The sequence below is a fragment of the Pteropus vampyrus genome, unplaced genomic scaffold (genome assembly GCF_000151845.1).
Source record: "Pteropus vampyrus isolate Shadow unplaced genomic scaffold, Pvam_2.0 Scaffold193, whole genome shotgun sequence".
NCBI classification, from domain to species: Eukaryota; Metazoa; Chordata; class Mammalia; order Chiroptera; family Pteropodidae; genus Pteropus; species Pteropus vampyrus.
The window spans coordinates 3289349-3307523 of NW_011888974.1; the positions used below are offsets into that span (position 1 = coordinate 3289349).

General features: G+C 42.0%; 1 protein-coding gene across 1 annotated transcript; it reads right to left on the reverse strand.

Annotated features, from left to right (window-relative positions):
- Nucleotides 1–652: 652 nt before the first annotated feature.
- Nucleotides 653–14416, reverse strand: MUC17 (mucin 17, cell surface associated). Its single transcript, XM_011371685.1, has 11 exons — nt 14410–14416; nt 11124–11312; nt 10487–10614; nt 10060–10118; nt 7696–7847; nt 7132–7200; nt 6881–7043; nt 5645–5806; nt 5375–5466; nt 1992–2071; nt 653–694 (listed from the first exon to the last, which is right to left on the reverse strand). The coding sequence occupies exons 1-11, from the start codon at nt 14414–14416 to the stop codon at nt 653–655; spliced, it is 1143 nt and encodes a 380-aa protein (XP_011369987.1).
- Nucleotides 14417–18175: the final 3759 nt, after the last annotated feature.

The following is an 18175-nucleotide window of genomic DNA, read 5'->3' on the forward strand; positions in this document are numbered from 1 at the left end:
TTTGTCATCTTGAGGTCAAATTCACCAGACCCTACATCCTGAAGGAGAGGAGGAGAAAACCTAACAGGTAAGAAACAGGAGCTCGTATAGGGTGTTGACTGGGGAATGGTATGTGACCCATGAGAAATTTAATGAAATTGCTTTTGCTGTTTTTAATTGTTAGAAATACATGATTATATTGACTAACAAAAAAACAGAATCTGTAGATAAAAATAACTTTAAAAATATTCATAATTCTATATACTCAAATTAAAATGCTGTGTATTAAAAAACGTGTTTTTGATGAAGAAGGGATGCAATAAATCTTACAAGAGCATTTTGTATAACGTAAGTGCAATCCAGTGTTGGACCCATCACCATCGCAAACCCGTTGATTAGGATGCTGTCCTTGGTGCTGAAGCTGGGCACGAGAGAGCACGAACATCCCCAGAAAAAGCAGGAGGGACACGCTGAGATTATGACAAGCCCGTCAGAGCTCCCATGGTATTTCCATCTCAGAGATTCTCAGAACTGTGGTCTCCTTCCTCTTCCTCCTTATTTCTCATCAGGTTGCTGTGGAATGCTCTCAATGGGGAAATGTTCTGCCAAGCTCAGCTGAACTGAGATCTCCTCATTCCCAAACTCTACAGGTCTATATGAAATTGTCTTTGCCTTAAATAGATGTCATCAACACCTGAGGCCTCTGAATTTTGATCTGGAAAAAGAGACAAAACCAGATGAGGGTTGCCCATCAGGAACCTGGAATTTGGAAGCGTAAGAGTCTTGGGAAAGGGGAAGCACTCATCTTAGAACTTATTCTATTACTTGGAGTCTAGTACAAATCAACTGTGTCCCTCTACCATATCCCACCCCTGAGTTAGGTATGTTGAAAGGGGTCCTGGTTAGGGATTTCATCTTTACAAAAAGATTCTCTCCAGGGAACATAGTTGCCTGAAGCCAACCACACTTCTTGTGAGATATGAACACTTTGAGGGTATTTCTTCTTCCCTCAAATATCTATCCTGTTAAAATAAAGTTAAAGTGTTAATCAAGGAGTGGTCACCCCTTACCAAAGTGACCTATCCTGGTATCAATCATAGTGGGACAACCCGACATTATGTACCTCTTGAGGTGATACAACACCATTATCTATAGTTTATACTTAACAAAAATGATTAAGCTGGGCATAATCAAACCTCTAGACCTAACTGCAGTGTATAGAAAATACAGATGATTGAGGGACAAGTTAAATCACACCATGAGGAAATAATTAGACAAATCCAGAATGTGAGACAACCTTTAAGGCAACCATCTTAGAGTCTTACAAAAACCAATATATTTTTTAAATATAGGAGCCAGTTGTAGGTTAAAAGACCAGAGAAATACACCAGAAGTCAGTGAGTGAAATTTGTAGTATTCACATTTAAGAAACTAATAATAAGAGGTGTTCTTGAGTTAATTGGAAAGTGGATATTGGTTGATATTGTAAAATTATTATCAAGTTATTGGGTGTAATAATAGTATTTGGAGGCGTGTACTGATGTATTTAGCAATTGAATGTCATAATGTTTGAAACTGACTTCCAAATGGTTCAGTAAAAATTGATGTGTATACACATTATATATATGGCAACATGTTAAATATTGTTGATCTAGGTGAGGTATATAGATATTTACTGCACTATCATTTTGACTTGTATCTGTGTTTGAAAATTAAAATAACTAAATAAATTGGCCACCAAAGACATACTTAAAAGTGCAGAAGCAAACCTCTGAGCCTGAAGCCTCAGAGGTCTAGAAAAGGTAGATCCCATCTTGCTGCTTATCTCTCCTTCTTCCCCACCTGCTACAACCCTGAATTATATCTATTTCCCAGTAGTGTAGGCCTGGATGATCACCTGGACTAACAAAACATAAACATGATTTTGCTTTCCTGAAGATCCTAATATGGTAAGAGGGGAGATGGGGTCTCAGAGAAAGGGGAGGTGAGCATCTCATGCAGGCTGTTCTTACCTTTGTGTTAGAGTCTATGTGGTCCAGGGAGGGCTGGAAGTTATTATAGATGTAGTCCAGTTGTTTGAGGTCCTCTTGTTCTAGACAGAGAGAAAACCCACAGAAGCAGATGACTAGAAAGACAAGCTCTCATTTCTCCCTCTAATCCCAACCAGTGCAGGGTGAGGGGTGCATCCCCACTTCCCAGGAAACTGAAAACTATTGCAAACATGAGAGGCTACCTAAATTACCTGATCTAAGCAAATAATTTGATTGCTTCTCAGAAAATGTGAACGATCACATTTAAAAATTCAACAAAGAAAAACCATAAGCTCTTTGTAAGCAGTTTCTCAAGTTCATGAAGTCCATTAAGATTTGGCCTGGACTGGGGCACCCTTTGATGGCTTTAAGATATTGACTTTCCCAATTCATGAAGATATGGCTTTTCTTTCATGTAGGACTTCTATAATGTTTTTAAATTAAGTTTTATCATTTTCCACTGAAAAATCTTAAACATCCTTTGCTAGATATATTTCTAGGTGCCGTATGAAGGGTATTTTCAAGTTATCTATTTGTTGCTGTGCATAGAAATACAATCGACCCTGTAAAAATTGATCTTATATCTGGCAACTTTGCTAAATTCTATAAATTTTAGTGATTTAACATTATTTTGGGTTTTATGTAAGACAATCACATCATCAGCAGTTGACAGATTTTATGTTTTTCTTTCCAATCTTTAAATACTTTATTTTTTTATTATACTGATTAGGACACCCAGGACAATGATTAATAGAATTAATGATAGAAGGCACCTGTAACTTGCCCTGGTTCAATGCAGGGGTTGGCAAACTACTGCCTGCGAGGCAAATCCAGCCTGCCACATATTTTTATATGGCCCACAAGCTAAGATTTTTAAAAAGTGGTTGAAAAAGTTTTATTGGAACACAACCACACTCATTCATTCATTTATATATTGTCAATGTCTGTTTTCATGCTGCATCAGCAAAAGTTGAGTAGCCATGACAGAGAGCATATAGCCCACAGAGCCCATATATGCTATCAGACCCTTTGTAGAAAAGTTTCCCAATCCCTGGTTTAATTGAATGACTTTTAATGTTTTATCACTAAGAATGGTTTTTGGGTTTTTGTGTGGATACTTTTACCAGGAAATGGAAATTCTATTCCTAGTTGGATAAGTTTGTATGATGAGCAGTTATGGATATTTATTAAATGTTTTATTTTGCATCCATTGAGGTGATCATATTTTTATTTTTATTCAGCTAATGTGGTGAATTTACAAATAGATTTTCTAGTCTTGCACTAACTCTGTTTTCTAGAATACATTCAACATTGTGATTTTTATAACTGCTGGATTTGGCATGCTAATTTTTTGTTTATCTTTAAATTTACTTTCTTGTAATATCTTTGTCTGATTTTGTACATTTATGGTGGGCTCACAACATGAATGGGAGAGAATTTCTCTTTTTTTCCAGTTTCTGAATGAGTTTGTATCAGTCTCTGCTCTGTGAATATTTGGTAGAATTCACTTGTAAAATCATATGAGCCTGATTCATTAAAAAAAAAAAACAGTTTTAAGACTATTGTGATTTTTAGAGTTTCGCCTAAGTTTATAGATTTTTTGGTTGGAAGATGTTCATAATAGTCTCATCTTTTAAATAGCTGCTGCAATCATAGTTATGTTTCCTTACTCATTCCTGATACTGTTTGTTTCTTCACCTTTTTCTTTTCATTGATTGTAAGCAGAAATTAGTCAATTTCATTATTTTCAAATAACTAACTTTTTATTTTTTGACTCTTTTTATTGCATTTCTACTTTCTAATTTGTTGATTTCTGCTCTTATCTTCTTAAACATATTTTTTACATCTGCATTCTTTGAAGTTATTTTGTTGTTCTTTTCCTAACTTCCTAAGTTGACAAGTTAGCCCAACAAATTCCAATTTTTTTTTCACCAATACAAGTGTTTTAAGGATCTATGTTTCCTTCTGAGTACAGCTGTAATGCATCCCACATATTTTGATACCAAGTATTCTTATTATCATTCAGATCCAAATATTTTCTAACTTCCATTACGATTTCTTATTTGGTCCATGAGTTATTTACAAACTTAAAAAATTTTTCCAGAGGCATAGATTTTTGTTTCTGTTTTCTAGAAATATTTTTGTTATTGCTTTCTAACTCACTTGCATTGTGGTCAGATAACATAGTCTGATTTAAAATTTTTTAAAATTTTTTGAGACTTTTTCTGTTATTGTGTTTGGCAATTCTTGTAAGTTTCCCATACGCTTTTGTAATAAATGTATATTCTCCAGTTGTTGAATGCAGTCTGTCTATGACAATTTTTATGTTAAGGTTGTTATTTATTTTGTATGAAGGTTCTATATCCTTGATGATTTTTTTTTTGCCTGCTTGATTAATCAATTACTAAAAGAGGTTTTTTAAAAAAATTTCTACCATGTTGGTGGATTCATCAATTTTTTCTTATAGTTTTGTCAATTTTTGCTTTATATATTTTGAATAGGGCACACGAGTTACACTTGTTATCTATTCTTAATGAATTAAACTATTTCCCAGTAGATATCAATTATTTTTATCTCTACTAATTCTTTAAGTTTTATTTGCCCACAAAGTAATACATAGAACAATGGCTTTTTGATTAGTATTTCTCTCTTTTGCCTTTTTTCATCCTTTTGTTTTCCTCCTTTCTCTGCTTCTATTTTTTATGTGCCTTTCATCCGCAATGAATAGAGTTTTTAAAATCCACTCTTCTAATTGGAGTGTTTATCCCACTTATGTTTATTGTAGTTATTGATATAGTTGGATTATTTTCTATTTTATTGTGTGCTATTTTGTGCTCTTTCCTTCTTTTGTTTCCTCTTTCTTGTCTTTTTGTGGATTGACTAAAATGTTTTCCTCATTCCAATTTCCCCTTCTTTAGAATTTAAAGACAACTTTTAAGAATGTTCTCCTTTCATTTTTTCCTTCTTTAGAATTTAATGATTTGATTTCTAGACATTTTAACATGTACATTTAAGCTAACACAATCTATAGTTAATCACTTTATGATCCATAAAGTGGATCCACCTGTTAATGAGCTCATACCCTCCTACGCATTTCCACATAAGCATAGTTTTGTGCTCTGGAGAAATCTATGATCATCAGATAAATGGTGACACCCCCCCCATGGTCTAGTTATGCTGTGCCCATGCTTGTGCCCCATCCAGGGACTTGCAGGGCCAGTGGTGGTTGCAGATGTGGAACCAAAGATTTTGGAGATGAAAATGCTTTTCCTCTTTGCCTCTTCAAGCCCCTCCCATATGCCTCCTATGTGTGTCTCCACACTTAGAAATATTTCAAGTCCACTGAGGATTTCTAATACCTTCACGGATGTCAAAGCCAATGTTTTGAAAGGTCCCAGGGGCTGGTCCACCATTCTCTTCATGCCACTTGTACAACTGAGTCACTTTGGACTTTTGCCTGTTGATAGAAACAGCAGAGAGACCTCATTATGTGTGGAGAATGAATACAAGGACCTGGCAATTGACTTTGTCCCTGCTTTCAGCTCCCCTACTGTCTACTCGGAGGGTGGAATGATTAAAGACAAGGATGGAATGATTAAAGATCAGGCAAGGAAGAGGTGGTGGCAGTGGCTCACCTTTTCACCTCTCTCTTGGAGAGGAACACGAACACCAGGAGGGTGATGAGGGCGACCAGCATCACTGCACCCACTGTCCCCAGGATTCCATAAACCAGGCTCTTCTTGGTGCTGAACTCACAGTTTTCCCCACTGTACCAGTCAGTGTCTGTGGCCAGGCAGCTGAGATGGAGAAAAAGAGTGGTTGGGGAGAGGGAGCCATCTAGAGTCAAGGCCAGCCAATGTCTGCAGTCCCCCAGCCTCAGAACTGGCCCCGACCCTCTGGGTGCTTAATGAGAAGAAGGTGAAGAAGAGATTGCTGGGGTGCAGAGCAAGAAGCCTCGAGGGGATGAACAGAGACAAAGTCTAGCTTCTATGGGTGGGCCTTAAATAGGCCCAATACCCAGCTTTAGGTCTTAAATAGGCCCAATACCCAGCTTTAGGTTTCAGAACCCAAGACCTAGAACAGTTGGCCCAACTCTGGAGCTTCCTTGGGCTGCACCCAGGAACTTGAGAACCCAATAGAGACTCTTACCCACACATTAACCATCTTCATTTTCAGCTTCCCTCTTTATCAGTAAGAACAACTCCCCATGCCTGACCCAGAGCATGTACCCTACCTCTTAAGGAACTTCTCCTCCCTAGAGATGCCCTTTCTGAACCTTGTTTCTTTCCTCCCCTCAAAAGCATACAAACTCCTTTTCCAGGAAGCCTTCCCAGGATAATTACTCAGGCCTTTGCATATGTGTGCCTTCTTTCCTCATATCTGGTGTTCCAGCTATTCTCTTTTTGGTTAAGTTTCAACGGGTAATGTCTTTTTTTTTTTTTTTTGGCTTTTCTACTCCCATGACTTGGCTTTTATAGGCTTTCTATTCTCCCCATGTGGGCATTCTATCAGCATTTCACAAGCAAGAGACGTTGGCCTCTCCCTGGAAGCAAGGCTCTGCCCACCGTGTCTGACTGAGAGATTCCTGAGGCTGAGGCCCTTCCTTCTGCTTCTTCAGAGCTTGACACTATTCTCAGCCTTGCTTGACACAAACCCTAGGGAAAGGAGGGCAGCTACTGAACCATTCTCGGCCCATTCTGGATCTGGCCTTGGGGCTCTGGCCACGCGTGTCCTTTGTGGATGGCTGCATTCAGAAAAGTTCAGGACCCACTCCGTGATCTTGACCTCTAGTAAAGTCTTAAGGAAATGAGGTCCCCACAAAGGGCAGAGAGGAGAGCAGCTGGGCTAGGGTGGGGTGGTGGGACACTCACTAGCATCGAGGGCCACTGCGCTCCAGTATGCACTTCCCAAAGTTGCAGTTCATGGAGGTATTGAATCCAGGCATGCAGCGGGTGATGCAGTTTGGTGTCTGGTTCTTGTACTCCACAAAGAAGTACTCAGCAAAGTCTTTCCCAGCCTTCTCCCGGCATTCCTCTGAGGAAGCACAGAGACTTGCCATGATCAGGAGGCTGGGAGCACTGTTTACCTGCCCCCCTTCCCCAGAACACCTTGGGTCACTTACCTTCAGGGTCATATTGTGTAACCGAAATGTTTTGCACCTTGGTGGCAGTTGTGTTGAAGCATAGTAAATCTGTGAAGGAGACACGTAAAGCCCCTGACAAGCTTGTTCAGTAGGGGGCTCAGGTGTGTGTGTGGGCAGGGCATGGGGCTGTGTGTGGGGTGGTGGAAACCAGTCGCTGCAAATAGGAATGCCAGTCTCCCATCCAGCTCTCCAAAACCATGACTCTCCAAGTGTTCTTCTCCTATACCTGCCTTGGCCAAGATTCCCATACTGCTCCTTGTACTGAGAAACATCTACATTTGGTAATAAGCAGGCTCATCCTCATTTTCCTACAGATTCAGGATTTAGTACATCTGCTTCTGCATCCTCCTTTCAGAGCATCTTGGCATCTGCCCATTAGAGTGACAAGTTTTGGGTTTTGGGACTGCTTCCTGGGCTATCAGTGTTCTGCTCCCCACCCCCCACCATCTATTTTTCTCTCCCACCCCGCACCTCAGACATGACAAAGCTTAAAGATTCTTTGAAGGTCCCCTCATCTCCTTCTCCAGAAGCCTAGGAATTTACCTTTACAAGTATAATTTCTCATTATTTGGACTTGGGTTACAGTCATGACTCTTTCCTCCACCTCCTTAATGACCTTCTTGAAAGCTTCCTTGTATCCTGGGGTGAACGCAGCCTTCAGGATGACATCATGCTCCACCACCACACTGCCAGAACTGAGGAGAGGGGGAAAGATGTCTTTGGACACCCTCCCAGGTGGTAATGGGTGCTCACCCTTCCCCAGGCAGGCTTTGTCCTCTCTGCCCCCATGGGAAGGCAGAGCTAGGGGATGATGGTTGAAAATGAAAACCCAATGTCTATTGGATAAAGGCTTCATTCTAGGCATGGTGCTGGGTATGTCACCATAGAACTCATATCACCTGCGCCTAAGAAGATCTACAAAGTGGAAGGCTGAGGGAAAGATCAGGGACGAAGATGAACAGAGGGATGGCACCATGGAAGAGGTCATTCTTAAGATGTTACTAGATGTATTTAAGCAGGAGACCGAGCAGCTGCTGGCAAGTTGTCTTTAGGGGGAGGAGGTTGCACCAGGGACTGGATTCATGAATTGCTACGTGGTCGGTTGGCTGCAAGAGGTCTGTGAGCCTCTTAAGACTACATGCAAAAATTCTAAGGTGCATATGTACATTTTTTCTACTCTTACAAATTTATGTCAATTCTTAAAGGAGTCCCTGACACCAAAAAGGCTAAAATTCTACTCTAAATCTCTCCTTACTTTCTTTTGAGGAGTCAGAAGAAGCCTCAGACATGTTCACAGATTCCCTTTGCCTTCTTTCTTTTTCCTTAGCTTCCAGTCCCCGACATTCTGAGCAAGAATCACTTTCATGCCGTGTGCTTTTCCAGAGCCCTCAGAGCCCAACTCTACACCTATGTTCTGGAGGAGGTGGAGATGAAAACCCAGGATGCCTTCAGGCAAGATCTTCAGGCAGGACCATAAAGACCCCGCTCAGTGCCGGCTCAGTGCCTCACCCACAGAAACCGATCTCCCTCTCTTGCCTGAGAAATAGAGGCAGAGGTAGAGAAAAAGGTTGAGGACTGGCACTGCAGAGGCCTCCCCAAACCACAGAAGCAAAAGAGAGAGCCCTATGGGGTCAACACATGCCAGTCCTGGAGAGTTTTCAAGTCAAGGAGAAAAATGCTGTAGTCTTCCAGGGAAGCTGAGCTGCTGAAGAGCAGACATGCACTGCCCTGCTCTGAGGCTGCCCCAGCACCTCTCCCCCCACCACCTCAGAGCGGGGTTAATAACCCCACATGGTTTTACCTGGGGTGGTTTTTCTTATGAGAAAGCGATTTCATATTAGACAGAAATAAGGGAGGAAAAGAAATGAAGGTTAGTAAAGATTTTTTTTCTGTAATTTTTGTGCAATTTTTTTTCCTATTGATTATAAGTTCCTTTTGAAAATTATCATTGGTGACTCTGTAATCATAAGAAAGAGTATCTTCTTCATGATCCAGGGGAGGCAGAGATACCCTTGTGAGCCCCATTGGCCAGCACCATTCAAAGGAGTTCATGAAGCTGGGGTCGATAACGGTAAAGATTCTGTGGGGGGAGAATTCTATCCTAGGTGAGCAAAAGTGAATACAGGACAGTTGTGGACTTGGACACATTTCTCCTGGGGGTTTTCCTTTGCAATCTAAGTTATTCGGCTTCATCAATGAAGGCTAATGGGGTGTCTACTATACAAACTGTAGCCTCCAGGTATTCTGGTGTGTAGGTGCCTTGGCTCTAGCACTCTATAAATGACCCCTCAGGCAGCTCACTGCATCTCTCTAAGTTTCTTCACCTACATGATGGGAATAGCCCTACTGGCCTCACCCGTAGGGTGGTTATGAGCTTTCAGCTGGAAAATGTATGTGAAACTAATTGTTGGAGGGTGTAATGAGCTGAACTGTGTTCCCCCAAATTCATATGTTGAAGCCATAACCCCTCAGTACCTCAGAATGGGTCTGTATTTGGGGATGGGGTCTTTACAAAGGTGATTAAGTTAAAATGAGGTCATTAGGGAGGACCCTAATCCAATCTGACCTGTGTCCTTATAAGAAGAGGGAATTTTGTCACAAGAAGACACACTAGGGATGTACATGCACAGAGGAAAGGCCATGTGAGGACACAGCAAGAAGGCGGTTGTCTGCAATCCAAGGAGGGAGACCTCAGAAGAAACCAAGCCTGCTGACACCTTAATCTTGATCTTGTAGCCTCCAGAATTAAGAGAAATAAATTTCTGTTGTTTAAGCTGACTTGTCTGGACATTTTGTTACGACAGCCCTAGCAGACTAATACAAGGAGACATAGTTACTATTGTCTTCATAATTATAACTATTGCTTCCACTCCAAAGACCTCCTTCTTACGAGTCCTGGATACTCACGTCAGTCTTGTAATGTTGACCCCTTGATACTCAGGGATTCCGGAATAAACTATGTCCATCTGAAAAGTAAGGAGGCCACTGTGTTATTCCAGAGACCCTCACCTGGGGGCCCACCAAGCTTTTATGTAGAATCTCAGGAGGGCAGAGGATGGATCTTCAGGATTGCCCAGTCCTCATCCCCAGCTGACGGTGGCACACTGTTCAGAGTAGTCCCTTCTCAGAGAGCAGCCCTACCCCTGGGACCCTCGGGAACCTCCAGGTGGAACCCTGTTTTATATTTCCCCTCTCTTCCTGGCAAGCCCTGAGGAAATGGTGAGCTGAGAAATTCGCACACCTCTAACATGGTCCTCATCTGCTTTCTTAACCCTTCGAGACTACTCCCTGGGAAGAACTGAGTGGCCATGGGGACTTGCTCTTCCAGGGCTACCTGTTTTGTGAATGTCTCATTGAACTTCCGGAACTGTGGAGAAGACCAGTTCTGAAGCTCTTTGGTGAAATTCTCACTGGTCACTGTCACAGTCAGTTCCACCTGGGCAGAAACAGTCTCCGGCGGATCTGAGGGGTTCAGACAACAGCACCACTTACTGAAGGCAGCATCCCCAGAACTCATACCAAGGAGACCAACACCTCCAGCAATGATGTCCTGGGCTGGGCAGGGGAGTGGCCTGGGTCCCCCCACCCCCAACCTCCACTCAAGTCTCACCAGAGTACCTCTGGAGAGATGTGGATACATTGCATTCCTCATGGCTTTGGGATGGAGCCCAAGGGACCTCAAATCTTATACTCTGTTAGGGAACTCTATATACTTTTTGTATTCTGCTCCATCATATAATCATGTATTTTAACTGTATATTATGGTAAAATTCTATTCCAAATTTGTGTTTTGTTCCAAAACTATATCTTCTTGATTTATTCATTTTTAATGTTTTAATTTTCTTACCACTAGGTAAAATGGTTGCCCCTGGAAGAGCTCATATTCCTAGCCAAGAAGGAGCAGGAATGGGTGCCCAGCATGGAGGCTGGGCCCAGGTGTTGGGAAGGGAGGGCCATGCAGTCTTACTTACTCAGCTCAATGCTCGAAACCACTTCCTCGCAATTCAGCCCCTGGTAGAGGTTGGTGCACACACACTTGATCCCATCCCAGGAGCCTCCGTTCTGGCAGACTGGGACCTTGTCCTGGCACCGATCTCCTCCAAAGCCAGGGAGGCATTCACAGGTTTTTCCATTCCATTTCCCTTCATTGACGCAGGTCACTGAAAGAGACAAGGCCCCACTCAACCACATGTATTTGCACAGCACTTTATAGTTTGCAACATTTTCACAGACATAGTCTAATTTTATATTCTCATGAGACCTTGGGGTGAGCAGGACAATTGGTATTATCCCTACTTTACAGATGGGAGAAATGAGGTGGAGAGAGGCTAAAAGACTTGACCAAGTTTCCATGTGGAAGCAGACTTGACCCGGCTGTGGGTTCTATTTCCAGCATGATTTACTTTAGCCCCAAAAAGCAAGGAAAGAGAAACTTGGTGTTGTGAGAGGTTGGGGCAACACTGTTAGGGCTGATGATGAGAAAAAGGGAGACAGAGACAGAGAACTCAGGGGGACTTGAACAATCTGGCATCCGCCAAACTTGAGAATAAGCATTTAATTGTTCCTTCAAAGCCTGCGTCAGAAGAGCTTGTCCTGGAAATTGTTGCCATTGTGACTGCTCATGATTCCTTTTTTATTTGCTGGGACAAGGAGTTTGAGGGATGCATGTAGACTTAGTTTAAATAGATAAGAAGTGGTTATAGACAACTCTTGGATATCTATGCCAGCCTGTTTGGAAAATCAAAAGCTCCATTCTCTTTGGCTTTTCGTGAAAAGAGCTGTGCCTGTGCAAACCAGTATTCGAGGTGTGATTCATCTAGGGAGACCCATGAGGTGTGCATATACACTACAAAGACCTGTCCCACCTCTGCCTCTGGTCTAACCCCCTAGACTCAGAGAGTAGGGGCCATGGCCATGACAGTCACATCACACAGTCTCTGTTTACAGGCCTTTTGTCCAAGACATTTGGGAAGAATGAAAGGATGACACAAGAGTTCTGGGCACACTGGAGACCCATAAATCTCTCTCTCTCTCTCTCTCTCTTTCTCTCTCTCTCTGTCATATTACTGAAGAATGTTCAAACCTGATCTAAGTGCCCAAGTCCAGGCTTCCGAGCAACAGCAAAAGCAGCTTCTGAGGTGTGTTCACCTATTGCCCAATAGTCTAAAGGGAAGGCCAACCTCCAGGGATAACAGGAAGATAGAAGGGGGACCATCTTCTTTCAAGGAGGTGACCAACACCATCTGTGGGCTCAGCAGTCATGTAGCCACCTGACATTTGCAGTAAGACACCCTGTGAGGCTTCCTGGGAACACAAAGTCCAGACCTCCCTTCTGAAGATGCTCAGCTCTCTGCCTGAGAACCAGAGAGAACTTACCAAGACAAAAACACATTGGAGAGAAACTAGAGAACAAAGCCACATAATAGAAAGGCCAGGCAAAGCAGAACTCAACAGAAGAAGAATTCACAAAGCTTTAAGAAAATGTAGCAGCCAAAAACTGAAGAACTGCCTTTCATCTTTCAATTCAAGACAGGATCTGGCAATGCCCTAGGTGGACACAGGTCATATGTCTGTGAGCATATCTATAGTTCTTTTAAATCAGGGAAGTTTCCAAGTATTTTAGCTAGTATACAGTAAGTCCTCACTTAACATCGTCAATAGGTTCTATGACTTTAAGCAAAATGATGTATAATGAAGCCAACTTTACTATAAGCTGATTGATGTAAACAAGAGTTAAGTTTCTATAGCAATTCATCAACATTATAATGAAATGATGTTTAACAAAATATTATTCCAGAACCTGTTGTACTTTTTTAAATGCATGCCAAATATCCTTTCTCAATTTGAGAATAATACTGACAGGTATAATGATATATCATAAAATACAGACCCTATATTATATGTAATATAGTAACAGTATATTATAATAGTAGGTATGGAGTGGGGCAGGTACCATTCTAACCACAGTGAAGAAAGCTGAGTGAAATTCTAGAATCAGAGAAGAGACGGAAACCTTCAAGGACGTGGAGGTGGAGTTCAGAGTCGATAAAAGTGAATTTCCTTTTGCTTCTATAGTGGATGTGCAGAGAATAAAGTAAAACAAAATAAAAATGACAGTTGCCAAGGGAATATGTGGCTTCTATTGGCAATACCCTCCTGAAAACAAAACAAAACAAAACAAAACAAAACTTTACACTTAAGCATGTGCAAAATCAACGAGGGAAACCTCTCTAAAAAGATATAAAAATGCAAGTGAAAGATACAAAGTTAATGAGATTAGAGTATATAAAATGCAATGGGGTAGACACTAGCAGAATACAAAAGGGAAGAAACGGATGTGCAAACACTTTACTGGGGATTAAAGGTGTCCAGGCAAACAGAGGTAAATTGTGTTGTATAAAAGAGTAGGATTTACTGCAAGAAACAGCAAGACATGCAGTGAAGCAAGTGATAGAGTGATAAGACTACAGAGGCTTTTACCTAATGGAAAATAAGTGAGAGCAAAAGAAGTGAATAATGAGTAAACATTTAAGAAGAAAACCACAAAGTGGGGAAATTGAAAAGAAATGTTTCAAAAAAGAGTTTCAAAAAGGGTGAATTCAAGGAATTACTCACCTGGTGTGGTTGGTGAAGCACTAAGAGTTGGGGTAGAGGTGCTCTTCGTTGTAACAGTAGACAAGCTAGTGGAGACTGTGATGGAGGTAGCACTTTGCGTGCTAGGTTTCACTCCAGCTGTTGAGGTGGAGAGAGTTGTGGTGGTGACAACCTTAGAGGTCACAGAAGTGGAGGAAGAAGAAGTTGTTGCAGGACTGGAGTGGCCAGGAGTAGATATAGGTAAAGTAGTGTCAGAAGCAATCGTTGAAAATGTGCTGGCTTCTGAGGGACTGGTCACAGGAGAGGTGGTGGCAAAAGGAGATGTGGCAGGTGTACTGGGCTGAATAGGAATTGAGGCAGAAGTGGTGGAATCACTAAGAGCTGTGGCAGATGTGCTGGGTACAGCAGACATGGTGACAGTTGTGGGGGTGTCAGCAATAGTTGTAGTCGTGCTGACCTCCATAGGAGTTGAAACAGATGTGGTGGCACCACTTATAGTTGTTGTGGGTGTATTTGATTCAGTGAAAATTGTCACAGGAATAAAGCCGGGGGAAGTTATTGAGGGAGTGTCAGATGTAGGAGGAACAGACACAGGCGTGGTATTTTCAGAAATAGTTGTTCCAGAACTGCCTCCTGTAGGAATTGAGACAGATATGGTGGTACCTTCCATAGTCGTAAGATAAGAGTTAGCTTCAACAGAGGTGGTCAAAGGCACGCTGGTGTGAGTGGGACTTGTTGAAGATGAACTAACCTCTGTAGGGATTGTCACAGAGGAGGAGCTATCACCAAGAGTAGTTGAAGATCCACTAGCCTCTGTAAGAGTTATCACAGAAGTTCTGGTGTCACTAGGAGTTGTTGAAGATACACCAGGCTCAACAGATACTGTCACAGCAGTTGTGCTATCACTAGAAGTTGTTGAAGATGCACTACTCCCTGCAGATACTGTCACAGAGGTAATGCTGTCACTAGGAGTTGTTGACGATACTCCAGGAAGTGTGGATACTGGCACAGCAGTTGTACTGTCACTAGGAGTTGTTGAAGATACCCCAGGAAGTGTGGATACTGGCACCGCAGTTGTACTGTCACTAGGAGTTGTTGAAGATGCACTAGTCCCTGCAGATACTGTCACAGAGGTAATGCTGTCACTAGGAGTTGTTGAAGATACTGCAGGTAGTGTGGATACTGGCACCGCAGTTGTACTGTCACTAGGAGTTGTTGAAGATGCACTAGTCCCTGTCGACCAGGTCACAGAGGTGGGGCCGTCAGTGGATGTTGTTGAAGTTACACCAGCCTCGGAAGATACTGTGACAGGTGTGACACTGGCTGTAGGAGATTTTGAAGATACAGCAGCCTCTGTAGAGGTAGTCAGAGCAGTGGTGCCCTCAGAAGGTATTGTGGAAGATGAAGTAGCCTCTGTTGTGGCAGTCACAGGGTGGATAGATTCACTAGATATTTTGGAAGATGTGCTACCTTCTGTAGAAGGGGTAAAAGAAGAGGTGTTGTCACTAGGAGTTGTTGAAGATCCGCTAATCCCTGTTGACCATGCCATAGAGGTGATGCTGTCAGTTGGAATTGCTGAAGATACCTTACCTCCAGTAGATTGTGTTCCAGGTGTAGCACTGTCTGTAGAAGGTGTAGAAAATACACTAATCTCTGCATAGTCTGACAGAGAACTGGTGTCCAGATATAGTGTTGAAAAAGAAGTAGGCTCTGTTGTAGATATCACAGAGGTGTTGCTTTCATGAGACATTTTTGAGGATGCAGTGCCTTCCATAGAAGCTGTAATAAAAGAGATTTTGTCACTAGGAGTTACTGAAGATGCACTTGCCTCTGCAGTACTTTTCACAGTTGTGGTGTTGTCACTAAAAGTTGTGGAAGAAGTACTAGGCCTGGAGATACTGTCACAGAGGTAGTGCTATCACTAGGAGTTCTTGAAGATACATGTGCTGGTGTCAGATTGGTCACAGGTGTGGAAGACGAACTTGCCCCTCTATTAATTTTCACAGTTTTGATACTGTAACCAGAATTTATTGATGATGCAATAATATCTATAGTTACTGTCATAGAGAGAAAAGGATTTTAGTCTCTTGGAGCTCCAACACTCCTTTCCACACTGGCCATCCTTCATTCTTTCAAAACCTCTGTGATTTCCCCACCCTCCCTGGAATGGTTCCTGGTACTTCAACTATCTTTCTTGTTTCACAGTCTAGAAATCAGTCATCAGGACCTAGTTCACATAGAGGTGTAACAAGAAGATTAAGGTGTGGGATGAGACCTCTCAGGTCTTTTGGGGAGGTCAAGTCAATGTCAGGTTCTGCATGTGTAGGACAGGGAGCTTCTGCCCAACTCTGGAGTCAGATTTCCAGAAAGTGAATGTGTATATAATGTGACTAAGTCCTTCCCAATGGAGAGAGAATACAGTTGATGGATGCTACTTCTAGGCCTGACCCATAAACTTCCCTCATGATCCTGATTGCTCTGCCATGGATGCTGATGGTGAGGAGGCCAAAGGGAATAGTGAAGCCTCAGGAACTAAAAACATTAAGCAACTTAAAATGCTTAAAGGGATTTAATGAACCAAGTATGTAAAATAAATCAAACACTAATAAAGACCCTCATCAAAGCTATTGGACTTCATTTCTGGCCAAGATGGAATAATGGAGATTGAATTTACCCTCCTACCTGAAACAACACCCGGTCTCCAAATAACCATATAACTATACAAAAGATATGAAACAATAATTTTCAATACACTGGATATCAGGCAACAAAGGGCAGTGGTTCCTGAGAGACAGGAGACAAATGAGGAGAGCCCTGCAATTGCCCTAGCTTACTGGCTTAAGAAGAGATTCCAGGTGGCAGTGCAGGCAGGGAGAACTCAGGTGAAGCCCAGCAGATTTCCTGAGTTAAGGAGATGCAGATGAGAGTCTTAGGAGGCCAGGAAGCTTGAGTTCATAGAACAGAATTACTGGAGTAGAAAGAGCTACACAGAGAGGAGATTCACAAAGGGTCCTTCTTGAGTATTTAGCACTGTACTCATAAGAGCTTGCTTATGAAGACACTACCCAAGATCAGGGAAATACCACTGGGAAAGATTAGAAAGAGCGGAATCCAGCTCTCATGTAAGGATGGGGAAAGTGCTGTTCTCACTAGCCAAGCTGGAAAACACTCATAATCCACAGGGCATTGGGTGGAATATTCAGAAAGATCATGCTTCAGTAATGGGAAATACAGCCCTAGCCTGAGATTTCTTAGGACTGACCTAAGAAATTATTTTTTAAAAAAAGAGGAGGAGGAGGAGGTGAGGAAGAAAAAGAAGACAGAAGAAGACGAGGGTTTGATTTTGGAATAATTGACTCATACACACTGTACAAAACTTGAACTACCTATTTTGCTATCTTACTAACTTACTAAGCAGAATTTTGGCCCCCCATGATCTCCACTCCTTGGTATTACTTCCAAGAATATGTTATATGGCAAAAGGGACTTTGTAGGCATAATTAATGTTACTAATCAGTCAAAATGAGAAGATTATCCTGGATTATCAAGGCAGGCCCAAGGTTATCACATGAGCTCTTAAAAGCAGAAGGCAGGAGCAGAAGTGAAATCAGAGAAATCTAAAGCATTAGGACATGCCATTGCTGGCTTTGCAGATGGAGGGGACCTCATGGCAAACTAGATTCTGCCAACAACTGGAATGAGTTTGGAAATGGATTCCTCTACAGAGCTCCCAGATAACAAGAAAGGTCTGCCGACCCCTTGATTTCTGCCTGCTGAGATCCTAAGCAGAAAACCCAGCTGAACCACACCTGCATCCCGAATTCTGGCCCATGAAACTGTGAAATAATCAAAAGGTATTGTTTTAAGTGAATAAGTTTGTGGTGCTTTGTCACGGTAGCAATAGAAAACTAAAAGGCAGGTCCTGTCAAGTGAATATGGATATCCTTAAACATGCGACTTTGTACAGGTGTGTTAGTATATTCATGGAGTAAATCCCTAAACAGGGAAATTGCCAGGTGAAAGAGCAGAAGCGCTTGACATTGTATTACTTCTTTTTAAATGGCTTTGTAGAATTGTACCACCTGTATTCCCTGCATCTCTCTGTGGCAGTGCCTGTTTTCCACACCTTTGACAACCAATTATGCTATCTAAACTTTTGATTTTGTGTGATTATTATGAGTTGAATTGTGTCCCCCCCAAGAAGATATACCAAAATCCTAACCCCCCAGGACCTTGGAATGTGACCTTATTTGGAGATAGGTTTTTACAGAGTGAAAGTGAGGTCATTAGGGTGGGCTCTAATCCAGTATGATGATGTCCTTAGAAAAAGAGGAAGTTTGGACACAGAGAGAAGACAGTGTTGAAGACACACAGAGATAAGACAGCCATGTGACTGAAGGATTCATCTGCAAGCCACAGACCCCAAGAA